This window comes from Syngnathus typhle, linkage group LG19, assembly GCF_033458585.1.
Source record: "Syngnathus typhle isolate RoL2023-S1 ecotype Sweden linkage group LG19, RoL_Styp_1.0, whole genome shotgun sequence".
Taxonomy (NCBI): domain Eukaryota; kingdom Metazoa; phylum Chordata; class Actinopteri; order Syngnathiformes; family Syngnathidae; genus Syngnathus; species Syngnathus typhle.
In genome coordinates this window covers 5,874,470-5,888,391 of record NC_083756.1, presented here as the reverse complement: position 1 = coordinate 5,888,391, position 13,922 = coordinate 5,874,470, and the positions used below count along the sequence as shown (strand labels likewise).

Genomic DNA, 13,922 nt, shown 5'->3' with positions numbered 1-13,922 from the left:
TGCATGCGAAATAAAATATAAACAATATCACCCAGTTAATTTGGTTCCTATACATAAGGGTTGAAAATGCCGCAATGGCAGCCAAATTGATGAATTTAAATTAGTCAATTCATTGCACATCAATTTGATTTATTATTGCTATTCCGGAGTACATGGTCTACAGTCATCTTTTGGGTAACAATTGATTTAGTATCACTTATTGAGAATAGCAGGCCAATCTGTGCTGCCTGAAGTCTTCTTCTTTCTATCACCAGCCCTCAGAAAAACTCCAACACTTCTCAAGATGCCTCCAAATTCCTGGCCAAATGAAGCCATTTCTTTGAGGAGCGACGCAAGGGCATTCCTCATCAGGGGGACACAATGCCCCCTTTCACCGTGAACTGACTCAGAAATTTCACAGGTGATGGGAGGAACCGTGGACACTTGATCCTCCTTCTTCTATCCAATGTGACGCATTGGAGGGAAGGGAAAGATGCTGAAGGGGAGTGGCTATCTGGGAGAGAGAACAAAATGAGTCCAACGGACGGTTCTCAGTGGCCTGATTTACAAAAAAAGGGTTCTGGGCTCCTTGAAGCGAACAGTTCCAAGTCATTGACCAAGCAGGGTCCCAGCACCAAATTCTGGGGGCCCCATGCTAGAGACTGTCACAATCTGCTCTGCAGCTTTTTGCAACAATTATCCATAATCAATTTTTTTTTTTTTACAAAATCTGCAGTTGACCAATATCTGACTGAACTCTGTTAACCTTTACACTTTCCCTCTACATGCATCAAAATATAGTCCAAGCATATTTTACAAAAAAATATATATTTCACAAATGGCGGTCAAATGCATTTGACAAGGGAGAACCATCTTTTGAATCTCTTCCAAACCGTTTAGTTCTGCGCTATTACATGTGACACGTGGATGTCTTACGTGTGCCAACTGGAGGACTTTAAAGTAACAAGTAAGGCTCTGTATTGCCAAACGTTGAAAAAGCAAACTCTCCCTCACACATGCACCAACACCAACACACACACACTGATTTAAAAATGTAATTCCAAGACATAAAAATAGACAATCGACTGTTTACATAACGGCAATTTAACATATGTTGTTTTGCATTTCATTCATTTCCCAGTGCATGTCTGAACAATTCTGGTTCACAATTTGTTATATTTAGAAACACAAATATTGAATGTAGAACCAAATGTGTAATCCTTCATAGTTTGGGAGAATCTCTTCCTACTCCTTCAACAGTTTGTTTCAGACGCCTTTGGCGACTACCCCCTAGACAGTGAACTCAACTTTTTAAATGGACTCTTTCACCATTTGGAGCGATGAATGCGTTGGGTATTTCCAGCAGCTTTCATGGAAACTCTCAGGTCTTGAATACAGCATATCATCTGCAAATATGTTACAGAGAAATTGTTGTCCTAGTTTGCTTTGAGTGGACCATTCATTTTCAGGTTTTATCACCTCAAGACATCAGTATTTTATCAATAAATAATTTAAGCTGTATATATGCCGTATGAGTAAAAATGCAAGTGGAGCCATGTTTAACGCTTCCTACAGAAATGCATTCCGAGGAGGCAGCCGCATCCCGTCCCACCCTGCCTGTCTTCTTGACCCTGTGCATGTGAGTGTGTGTTTGACAAAGTTGATGTGTCAGATTGGTGTGGAATGCCAAAAAGTACTTACCAGGGTCTCAAGTCTCCACTTTCCTCGCTCAGTGAACAGCTGTGATCCTCAAGTGCTAGCAGTTATGAAGTGGAAGCATTCAAGTCGCGCTAATTGTTTGAAGATTGCTTGGAAAAAAACGAAAGTTGGTATTTTTATCGTTAAAGATGAAATATTTTGAGTATTTGTCTACTTTTCTGTGGATGTATATAAGAAGATATATTCAATATAATTAAAGAGGAAGTTAATCCTCATTTTTCTAAAAACAGTGTTTTGATTAATTGCGGAATATGAATTAAACAGGAATAATCCACCTGTTTAAATCCATCTCCGAGGGCGGCCATTTTGTCACTTGCAGTCGATGGAAAATGACATCACAGTTTCCAGGTTTGACATCACAACCAATCACAGCTCACCAGTTTTCTGAAGCTGGGCTGTGATTGGTTGTGACCTGAGATTGTGATGTCACTTTAAGTTGACAGCGAGTGGCAAAATGGCCGACCCTGAGTAGGAGAAAAACAGGTGAACGGGTAACTTTAAAATCAAACTCATTTAATATTATCTTGGAAATAAAGCCTTTTGAAGTTCTTTTGGCAGACCATTCCCGCAGACAATGTCTATTTCTAAAACACTCAGACATGCTGAAACGGAACTTCAGTATTACATGCTCATGTGGATGTAATCCATCTTGATTCATGCCATAAGATTCAAAAGCAATCGTACTGAAAAACAGCTGCGGGTATCCGAGTCACATCTGGGCTACAGATGTTCCATACTGACAATTATCATTTCATTATAATTACATATATTGTCGGATTCGAACCGAGTTAAAAGCTTTATTACGCATCCCCTTAATGCAAGTTCGTGCTTGTGTTCTTTGCCAGACTGAGTGAGTGACTCAGAAACACCGGAGGGAATAAAAGCTCAGTCTTGTTCTGGAAAAGAGGAAAGAGGAGTTCAAAGCTAAAAACAGAATAATGTTAATGTGATAAATCATTAATTGCCATGCCACGCTAGCGTTACCGCAAGACTTTGGAGTTCGGTACATAATTAGACCAAAATGTGCAGGAATCGAACGACGGGTGAGGGCAGGTCAGCAATCCAGGGATGTGGCAGAATGTGAGGAATGCTACCTGCAGATTTGTCCAACCCTCAGAATGATAGCATCAGAAGATTTGCTGACTAATGACTATGGGTCAAAGTTACATGATATTAGCAGGAGCTGCAGCATTTTGGCTGCTAAAATTGAGAACAGTAGTTGAAGAACTAGTGCATTCCTGAAATGGAGGAAAAATGTGTCAAACTGTCCATCAATGATCTCACAGATCACAATGAACTTGCAGAAATCTCATTAACTTGAAATATTTGCTGTATCTGGCATCTAAGGAATCTTCTGTGGATGACTGGAGTCAAAAAAACAACAACTGAGCAAGATGAGCTCATTACCAACTTGTTGCAATGTATAGTGTGTTGATGGCTTCAAATTATAAAAATAATACTTGCAAACCTTCCATTGCCACGACTAGACTGTGGACTGAAGTGAGAGCAGAGAAAGGGCTCTTTATACTCCTCCATGGGCAGTATGTAAACAGTGACAGTGACCGGTGACTGCCTTGAGCATGCCTGTGAAACTTTTTTAGAATGAAAAAATAAATAAATATGAATGCATAGTGCAACACCAGATTTGACTTGTGTATGATGTATTGTGATTTTCTGAATAGTGAAATAAAAGCAGATATTTCATCCCAGGGAAATCAATTTGCTTTTTTAGCAAAAAATGATAACTCATCTGATGGTATTTTAATGAGAAACTAAGAGTGAATAAAAATATGTGAGTATAGGAATATTTCGGAGTTGCATCTTGATGCTCTCCTTTATAGCTCCTTGACAACTTTGTCCATGTTTGTCTTTCCTCTTTCCGAGGCGCGTTGTGAAGCAGATGGGTGGACCCATAGGAGAATTTCCAGCCCCGTGATTTGCTAATCGGGGGCTGGTTCCCTTGTCATTCCCCCTCTGTGTAAACGTAGCTCTGGTTTGTGGATTTTGCCCAGCCCTCCTGCCCGTGTACTCACCAAGTGTAGCGAGTGCAGTCGGTGCGTTTTGGTTAAAGCCCGACTACCCTCACTGGGAAGCTGGGCACTGGCAAGGAGGATCGGGGGCCCCGTGGTGGCTGCAGAGAAGAGGCATAGAACTCATCCCATATGGCTTCCTTGTAGCGCAGTTTCCATCATCATTTGGGATTGTGGAAGGGACGTCACTTAGAAATCACCTTGAAGTCGGCCCCAAAGTTCACTTGACGACTATGGAGATGCAGAGGTGGTCCACAAGGTGGAAAACGAAACGGTGGCTTATGGATTCTTCTGTAGCTGCATTTGTTACGTTAACCCTGGTTCTACAGACTACCGGTGTCTCGGCAGGTAAGAATACTGGCACCTTTCAAAAAATAAAATAAAAAAGGAAATATTATCCGACCGCCTGCAAAGTGATGATGGAGATTGGGCCGTATCAGATTTTTGCGCACTTTAGAGGAATCGCACCTGAGGCATGCAAGTTGCGCACCAACGTTGAAGAGAGGTGCGTAATGCTGAATTGTGCGCATGTTTTTTTTTGGGGGGGGGGGGGGGGGGGGAAATAAGCAACTTTACGCATGGATGGAAAAGCGCTCGGCCAATGCTGGAGCACGAATTATGAATCATCCTCAAGCATTTAGATGTACAATGCTCAAATGTGACTTCAAACTTATCTGAGCAATTCGTGAAGTGTGTATTTATAATGGGTTGATTGCGCGCATTTCATCAGAATTACGAGTGATGAGGGTATAAAGCTCCAAAATGTTCGCAGGGAGCAAGATTGACCAGGCAGGTTCACCCTATCACCACACTGGCCTGGTCCACACTGAAGGCCAAAGAGCTTTGGCCCATCCACCCCCCCCCCCCCCTCCTCACCCCCTCCCCACCTGATGCCCAACTCTTCTTCCTCTCAACTTTGCACTTAGATGTTTTTTTTTTTCTTCGCTCGGTCTACTGGCCGATGTGTGTCTTGTGTGGGAATGCTTCTTCCCCCTCTAAGTGGTGAGCAGTTATTTGATGATGGTCCTTGTTGCACTTCCCTATGATTTAGAAGCTTTCAAAGAGCAGGCATGGATGCAGGTTGAGTTGACAGCCGTAAAGCATGCAAGGTTCTGAATTATCGCTGACTCTCCACGGATAATTTATCAACATTGGCAATTTATTTCGGGCTTCGTAATGACTCCATAGGTGTGGAAAGAACCAAATTTGACAGTTTAAACTGATGAATATCTCCTTCTTTGATTTTAACGGTCAAACGTGTTCTTTTCGGAGGTCTTCGTGACAGTCGAAGCTGTTTCTGCATGGTGCCCTCTCCATCTAGCGGTGTACTGACATGTTTTCTCAGCCCCCGGGGCGCAGGTTCAGATGTGCATTCCACAAGACAAAGCTAGCATTTTCAACGTCTTCTGCACATAATATGCTCAAGCGGGAAACAACGGCTAATCGGCTTCTTGTTTGACCTTGATTGGAAATTATCGGAATTTCCACACGCCTTATAATGACGCAGACAAATATTTATAATAATAGAGACGATTCCACTTAAATGTTTCAACGAAGCAAAAATTAAAAGAAATGTAGACATTTTTTTAGTATTACGAAGCATTCTCGTTGGAAAGGTCCCAATGTTGGTTAGGAAAGGGAAGCGGGAGCGCAGGTGAGAGACATATTATTGGAGTCTCAGGGAGCTGCAGGTGAAAAGGTCCTCCTTTCATTTACTAGCATATTTGTGTGAAGATGTACAAGCTTGGAATGACAGGTTCATTCCAGGTTTGATCTGCTTCATGTTTCACCTGCGATGAGAATGTAGATAGCAAGTGATTACACCTGTAATTGGGAAAATATCAAATGTGTCCAACAGTCATGTGTCATATCACTCCTCCCCTTTCTCAAGATTTGCATAAGGATGTCTCATCATTTGTTTCTCTCTCCACCAACCTGTAAATGTTGGTCGCTATGCTAACCACCCTTCAGTGTCAACTCAATTCAGCACATTCAATTGTGATTATTAAGTGTTACAAAGTGTGAGCGTTGCAGCTCCGCCAAAATGCCACATCTGGATCAAGCGGCGTTTCCACGGAAAGGAACTCAGCAGGAGCTCACAATAATTTCCTCAGTTCACTCTCCAAAGTAAGCTCCATCCTCCGTTACGGTCTTCAATGATGAGATCTTTCCTTGTGCCTTGGTATGTTTTACATTTGTTTTCTATAGCAGAGTGGCAGGCAGGGATCACACACTGGTTGTATAACAGTTAACTCATTTGATGCCGGTTAAAAATTGACGACTATAGCCGTCGATGGTAGAGAATGAGTTACAATTTGTGGAAATAGAAGTCGCCATTTGAGGTGTCGGAGTCATGTGATCTGCAGAATCTCAACTAAGGATAATATGTATTATGATCTTGCATTTAAGGTGTGCTTGTGGCACCCGTCTTATTGTCGACCGGGATTAGATTCATGTTGAAACGTGGACTTGTGCCCACACCACGTGCTTTTCAGAGGAGAATAGCAAAGATCCCCTTGTATTCAGCAGTTCAAGAGACCGTTACAGGGATTAAACCTGCACATGCCAACCAAAAAGGGGGCGTGGCTTCCCTCTCCCCGTACAGTAGTATTCTTTTTATAAGGGGTGTAGCTTCTATTTATCATGTTTTTTTTTCCTGTTGACTTTTTAATTGGGTTATAGAATAACACTCATTTGGACAAAGTTGTTTTATATTTACGGAGAGGGGTTGGTTATGAACAAGAAGCAAGGTCATAGCGCTTTCACGGGGGTCACAGCGGGTACGACTGTGCCACACAGGCTCCTTTATGTGCAGGGCATCAAATGGAAGAGAATGGAAAACTCGAGGAGACTCTTATCCAGGTAAACCTACACTGGTGCAAGAATGGAGCTCAGTTGGCATATTGTTTACTTGGCCTGAAGGGTTTTCGGAAAAAAAAAACGGAGATGTTTTGGATGTATTGACACAAGCAGTCCTGCGACCTAACACTTGTTTCTTTTGTGTCTTTTAACAGCACAAGAAGTGGATGTGCTAAAAGTATTAGAATTTCACAATTACCCAGAAGGAGTGACAAAAACATCAGGATTTTGCACAAACCGAAGAGCATCAAAGCCGGACGCTGCTTACAGAGTTGGCAAGCAGATCCAGATCAGTGCCCCTACCACGCAGCTATTCCCTGGTAAGACTAAAAATATGGCCGTCTTATTATATTTGAGTGAAAGTACAACTCCAATAACGTCTGTCTTCACAGAAGGTGTTTTCCCTGAGGACTTCTCCATCCTGACTACAGTACGCCCCAAGTCTGGCCTCCAGTCCTTCCTGCTGTCTATTTACAACGGGCAGGGGGTCCAGCAGCTGGGGATCGAAGTGGGACGCTCACCTGTCTTCCTGTATGAAGATCAGAATGGAAAGCCAGCTCCGGAGGACTACCCTCTATTCCGTACACTCAACCTTGCTGATGGAAAGTACGTCAAAAACACATTGAGTAAAAAAAAAAAACCCGTCATGCATGAGTGTAGAATTTGCAGGGAAGTGACATGGCATGTAAGAAAAAAATTTTTTTACGTTGTCATGGTCTCACGCTTGATCTCCAGTGGTTGGACAAAAGCAAGAAACCAATGGCGGTTTTCCCATTGATGCACCATAGGTGCCCATGGCTGGCTTATCCTTCTCCTCGGGGGTCTTTGGGCACAGAGACAGGCGAGGGACTCTGGATTACAGGGGCACAGCAGGGACTGCAATGGGCAACCTGACCTCATCCATGAACTCACTGCCTCTGTTATTTTAGCGAGAGTGCTGCAGAAAGCAGTGCTACCCCCCCACACCTTTTTTTTTTTTTGTAACCTCTTGGATTACCTCACCCAACCAGGAACGGTGCTTATAACCTTTTAGCATAAAACTGATTACATGCTCCCGGGTTCAGAAATCCTCGAGTTCTCACAAAGAGCTTTGCCTTAGCTGACATTAACCCTTGTGCAGGGATAAAAGGGAATAAACAAACAAAAAGGCTGCTGAGAAATTAATAAATTTTTAGGAGATTGTATTGCCGTTTGCGGAAATAAACCACGATTCATTTGAAAAACTGCTCGGTAGAATTATTGAAACTCGACAAACCATTTGAAGTCAGCTGATACTTTGCTAGCATATAACATGACGGGTAATCCTTCCGGGCTGTAGCACGTTTATTTTCCTCTAAACTGTGTTGTACGAGTCTCGTTCAAACGCAACCAACGTTACGAGATTTACGAGAGGAAATCAACTCATACGTGATCCGATATAGATGTGTGATTAATGCCTGGATTGAGTTTTCATTGGTGCCAAGTCTCATCTTCCACCCCAGAACAATGTTTTGACTGTATGCCTCCTGCTCTGGTGAGGCAAGTCTTCCTGGATTCCGACACACACTTTCCACAATGTTCACCGTGTCTGTCATGCCGAGTAACCCAGAAGGAGGATTAAGTTTGGAGTTTAATGAGTGTAATCCTGTGTTAAACAAGGCCAAAGTGTGGGGGCAAGAATGTGGTCCACTGCTGCCTGGTATGCAATAGCTCTTAAGCACACTGGTAAATGCTCCAAAGTGGAAGGAGGTGTCATACTCACGTGTGACCCCAGTTAGCCCGTTTTATATCGAGATGTACCAAAATAATCGGGTAAATAATTTTTCCCATCTTCCATTTTTTTGCTCTTAAACAGGTGGCACCGTGTTGCTATAAGTGTGGAGAAAAAGACAGTCACCATCATTGTGGACTGCAAGAAGAAGATCATCAAACCTCTCCTCAGAAGTGACCAGACCTCCATCAGCACCGATGGGATTACTGTCTTTGGTACCAGAATCCTTGACCAGGAGTTTTTCCAGGTAATATTCGGAGTGGTTTGTGTTTGGGCGTTTTGGGATTAGAAACAGTTGGCAGAATTCTTAAAAGCGCCGATTTATCACTTGTTAGTTTTTTTTGTTTGAATCTGTAAAACGGGGTTATGTGATGATAGAAGGGGTGAAGAATGATCAAATAATGACACCTTTGGTTCTCTCTGGTGGAAAGTAAAGGTCACCGAGAGGCGATGTTTACTTTTGAGAGAGGGCTGGTTTGTTTATGAGCAACCATTATTCGGACGCCATTTTGTTTGTGTCGTCAGTATGCTTCCTCATTGCCATCGGGACTCGAAGAGCATAAAAAGTTGACCCAGGCACAATTTACTTAAAATCCTGATTTACTCCCATGAGCCGTCAGTTTTGATTACCTTGACGAGAGAGCCCTGAAAGCAACATCTGTATGAAACAGTGAGGGCAGTCAGAGGCTGACAAAAGTGGACGTGCTGAAAATAGGAGCCGTGAGTACGCCAACAGGGTCTTCGCTGTGTGGTTTTTGGAACAGGTTTCCTGTCTGTTCTCTGTCCCCGCTTTCGGCGCAAATCCACAGGGCCCATTGCATGCTGGGATGTAAAGGGGGAAGGAAATACCGAAGTCTTAAGCATACACACGCTTACAATGAGAAAATAAACAGTGAAAGCAGTTTTGCTGAAAGTATTTTTGTTGGTAACGAAGCTTGGGGTCTGAGAGACACTGATGCCTTTCTACGCTTGAAATATTAAGAATATGCTAAATCGTGTCAACAAGGATAGATAGCCATTTTGATCAACATCTGCTGTAGGCAACATTTGTACTGTACATCAAGTAAGATTCAAATATCGCCCATATTTACTCTTACCGCCATGATGCCCTGTATTCTGCATAGACGTCTATTCATACCTATCTGGCCCAGGTTTGAGGTGGCCACCTTTGGAAAAGGAATCTGCTTCAGATGAATGGAAGTCTTTCATTCCCCCCCTCCTCCTCATCACTTCCTCATCTCCTCCCCTCCCTGTGTATTCTGCCCTTCCCGCTACCACCTCCCCTCCTACCTTGCGGCCTCGCCACAGAAATGAGACCACCTATTCATGTAAAGGTGACATGACTTAGCTGCGTGAAGATATGCATACCGTAATTTTCGGACTATAAGTCGCACCGGAGTATAAATCGCACCAGCCATAAAATGCCCAAAAAAGTGAAAAAACATATATATGTATATAAGTCGCTCCTGAGTATAAGTCGCCCCCCCACCCAAACTATGAAAAAAACCGCGACTTATAGTCCGAAAATTACGGTACCTGTCTGTTCCTTCGTTTCCTGCTTAGAACGTACCGATCCAGAAGTAGACGTCTATTTTACTGCGTCACTATTTCGTGAGTTTCAGAGCTACCTAATGTACGTGTGTGTGCATATCTGTGTTGACCTTCAAGGGGTTTGGCTAATTGTTGTACGGGGGATGTCTAATTATAGCCAGCCAGGGTCAGACAAAAGGAAGGTTGCCCATGACTGACATTTAATGTAGCCCGAGGCAAAGGTACACCAAGATGTTGATGAGTGCTCGACCAATACTTGCTGTGTGATTATATTTGAGAAATGACTTTTGCTGATTTTTGACGGGGAACTTGCCCAAAGATTTTATCTCAGCAGTAGAATACAGACCCGAAGACCCCCAAACCCTAACCTTAACCCTAACCCTACACAAAACATCTTTTGCCGTCGCAGCTGCTCTCTCTCAACCGCCGCCTGCCTGTCTGTCTCCGGGTTCCTCTCGGTGTTCCCCCTCTTGGCAGTTTTGAACTTGCCCCTGCTTGATCTTGTGAATTGGCTCGTCTTTGCCAAATGATATGGCTGCAATGTTATTTTTCCCTGGAAAGAAAGGTCAATGCGGCAAATCGGTTTCCGCAGATTTAATGATGGTGTCAATTTATCTATCCCACCATGTAGAGGAGATAATCATTACAATTTCTGTATGGTAATGATTTTGTTTGAGGGTTAAACACCACGTTGCCACTGTGTATTTGTGTGTAAACGGGTGGCTCACAGATGTGGACTAATTAGAACTGACTCTAGGCCGGGGTTCAAGCATTCACTGTTGGTCTTAGGGTGACACATGAGGTAATACATGTCAGCTTGAATCTGGCCAAATCTTGATCTATCCTTTCCTGTCCGGTTTCCACAAACACACACATTAGTTATTTCTCAAACGGCCAATCATACCTTAATAGCCGTATATGTAGAGAAATAAAATCCCTTTTTTAAAAATAGAAGCGCCCAAGAAGGAATCTTAAGAGCTAAAATGGTGCAAGATGTTGATGGATGGTTAAACAAAGAGATTTACAAGGGGCTCTGCAAGTCTTAGCAAATAGATGTTTATATGAAGCTACATGCTCAGGATCCATAGATCACATTTTTATGCGGAGGGATACATGCTCACATTCTCCTAGCAAGTTACAGCCTGCTTTTCTCCTCTCATGTTTGACTGGTAATCATCATTGACGCTAAGGGCCTCGTTTACTAAAGATTTGCAAAGAATGCTTCTGCTGGTCAATGGCTTGAAGTGGCACAGTAGTAGGCGGTGATCTTAAATACTTAACTGTAGTTTTTCATATGATAGATATTTGGCGTATTTGAATCATTATAATTTGTGCCAGTTGTTATTGAGTAAAAAGGTGTAACCTGCTGATTATGTTGTTTGTTTATACTGCCAGAATGAGAGATGTCACCTATAATTTTATATTATTGTTGTGGGAGTCCCGACATCACCTATGACATTGTTTTCCAAGCTCGAAGCTTCGTCCCGTCTCTGACGCTTACTAAGTAAACACTTCCATGAGCTAATCCGAACATATTTGTTCTACTTTCCACAGGGTGACATCCAACAACTTCTGATCATTGCTGACTCCAAAGCAGCGTACGACTACTGTGAACATTACAGCCCGGACTGTGACACCCCCCACGGCGAATCCCTGCAGGCCCAGCAGCCGCGGGAAGAGGTCAGCCAATCAGGGAGAATGGGACGGGGTTCCGCAAAGTACCTGTTTAAGACCCTTGTCTATTTTCACACTCCAATTATTTCTTTTCAGCAGGTTTCACCATTTCCATATCGACTTTAATTAAATCACTTTACACATCAGTGTAATATAAAAATGTTAAAAAATATGTACAGTGCGCACATTAATAACGTTGTGGTTACTTTTAAGTGCCGAACTAGATACTGTAACTATACACACCTACACAGCATTCCACTCCCGTGTGATGTCATAGCAAGTGGCATCAGTCAGCTGTCAAAGCATGCCGTTGCATATACCTGGTTCAAGGTGTTTCCACATGCACATGCTTGAATAGGCTCACCTGTGGACACCTGTGCAGTATCTAAAGTTGACCGGCACTCTAGGTAAAGTGTCGAGAGGGTCCGCTTTATTTTTTAATAGTGTTGGAAAGAGTCAGTTTCAGTCCATCTACCTAACTCTAATCATTCTTTCTTCCTTCTGATTAAGCTTATAAGGATGCACAGAAAAAAAATATTAACCAAACATGCTGGGTTTTTTTTTTTTGCTAAGATTTAAATCCAGTGAAGAGATGCATGCTTGTCTGCAATAAATCTTTCATTTGGTTGACCTTAGATGCTCTGAAGCATGTAATTACGTGCTTTCCATGAGAAACTTGCATTATTATGTACTAAAAAAAAAAATGCAGCTGGAATATAGGGACTTTGAAGTTTGCCTTTTGTATTCCACCACTTTATGAGCTCTGAAACATCGTGTCTTAAACATCGGAGCTTGTTTCCGTATTCCGCTCATCTGCTCGCCACATTCAAGCCGCTCCCTTATTCAGTGACGCTTGATGTATTTATTTATTTACTTTGCAACTTCTAACTCCATCCTTCTGTTACACATACAGGGATTATGAATGTAAAAAAAAACTGTACTGACCATTTTTTATATACTTTTTTAAAACATACAAATAATGCAATTATTTGGTTTCGATCTATTTAACATGCTTTTGATGGTTGCATTGGATGCAACGTCTTCTCACCCTGCATCCTTGTGGCTAATGTTAACACGTTCATTCCCTCCCTTTCTTTCTCTATCTCTCTCTGTCAACATCTTTAGTTCACTACTGATGATTTAGAATACTCTCAGTTCTATGATTATGCCGAGGGAGCCAGTGACATCGTTCCTACCGATGATGAGTATTCTGAGCCGCAGGTAAATGAAAAAAGGAAAAGCAACATGTCGTTTCTCTTCGTTCTTTGGTTTGTCTTTTGTGTTGTCGGTTTCTTAATGTTATGTTTATATGCACGTTGATATTCTAAGTACTGAATTTAATAAGCCTGGTTTTGATTGATTGTTTCGTTATGTTATTTAACTATGGGAATCCTTTGAATAAATAAATTGGTACTAATATGAATTATAATGATAGCAATTTTTTTTTCTTTGTCAATTAGCTTGACTTGTGAACGTGCATATAAACATCGTCATGCGTCAAACATCTTTGTCTTACGAGGCTTCAACCAAACTGAATCCCGTCTTTGTCTTTCCAATCACCTGAAATGTTTCAAAATCGAATTTGTTTTACTCCAAAAGCCGGGAAGCAAATATTTAAATATGCATCTGTCCCAAAATCGTCCATATACGTCCCAACACGGAATCTGTGTTGCATGAAAGGCACAGTCTGTGATTGTTGTTACACTCCCAATTGTTGTGGTTCAAAAGGTCACGAGGTGAATGACAAAATCTGAACACCACTCACAAATTGTGCCTTCAAATCATTCCCACTCTTGAATGTTTGTCTTGCTGTTTGTTTTGTCGCCGCCCCCCCCCCTCTTCCAGAGAACCAAACGTAGTGTCTCCATGAAAAAGAAGAGGACCCGAAAGTCCCTCAGTAAAACTAAGGCCAAGCCCTTAAAGTTCTTTGCTGGCAAAAAAACACCGACTAAAAAGTTTGCCGCTAAGAAGAAGCGACAGATGCCTGGCTACCAAGCCACAGCGCCGGCGCGACCCCGAGGCAGTTTTAGGGTAAAGGATCGAGTTGAGAAAAGAAACCCATCAAGATTTCCAAGAGAAAATCTGTGATGCAAGCTCCCTAACCTCTTCCGTGTAGCACTAGCGGTAGTCAGCTTTGGAAGGGGCCCTTTAGCAAATAACCCCCCCGGCCGGGTCAAACCTATCTTTGTGTTAACCCTTGCTTTATTCTTCTTTCCTTTTTTCAACATGCCTCAGCTAAGCAATGTAGAAGATTACAATACAGGCATTGACTACGGAACTGTAGATGATTCTCAAACTCAGTCCCCCTTTGCCACGCATGGATCCATTGAGGTAACTTTTATATTCATTCGAATTAAATC

The 13,922-nt window shown here is 42.4% G+C and overlaps 1 protein-coding gene and 1 long non-coding RNA gene across 6 annotated transcripts in view; one reads left to right on the top strand and one right to left on the bottom strand.

The window, feature by feature from the left end:
* Positions 1-112: 112 nt before the first annotated feature.
* On the bottom strand, positions 113-3,826 carry LOC133143657 (uncharacterized). The gene is made up of 4 exons (XR_009710457.1): positions 3,732-3,826; positions 1,681-2,594; positions 1,288-1,385; positions 113-493 (listed from the first exon to the last, which is right to left on the bottom strand). It is a non-coding gene; the product is annotated as an uncharacterized LOC133143657 (long non-coding RNA).
* The window catches only part of col11a1a (collagen, type XI, alpha 1a), a 28,417-nt gene continuing 18,166 nt past the window's right edge, over positions 3,672-13,922 (top strand). For 2 of the 5 annotated variants that reach the window (XM_061265725.1, XM_061265723.1), the window contains exons 1-7: positions 3,672-4,076; positions 6,743-6,907; positions 6,980-7,193; positions 8,422-8,584; positions 11,443-11,568; positions 12,688-12,783; positions 13,798-13,893. In XM_061265725.1, the coding sequence (XP_061121709.1) occupies positions 3,962-4,076; positions 6,743-6,907; positions 6,980-7,193; positions 8,422-8,584; positions 11,443-11,568; positions 12,688-12,783; positions 13,798-13,893 (975 nt within the window). In that variant the 5' untranslated portion in view covers positions 3,672-3,961. Of the gene's footprint in view, positions 4,077-6,742; positions 6,908-6,979; positions 7,194-8,421; positions 8,585-11,442; positions 11,569-12,687; positions 12,784-13,407; positions 13,594-13,797; positions 13,894-13,922 lie in introns of all 5 variants that reach the window. The other 3 variants (XM_061265724.1, XM_061265727.1, XM_061265728.1) reach the window with 3 other exon arrangements.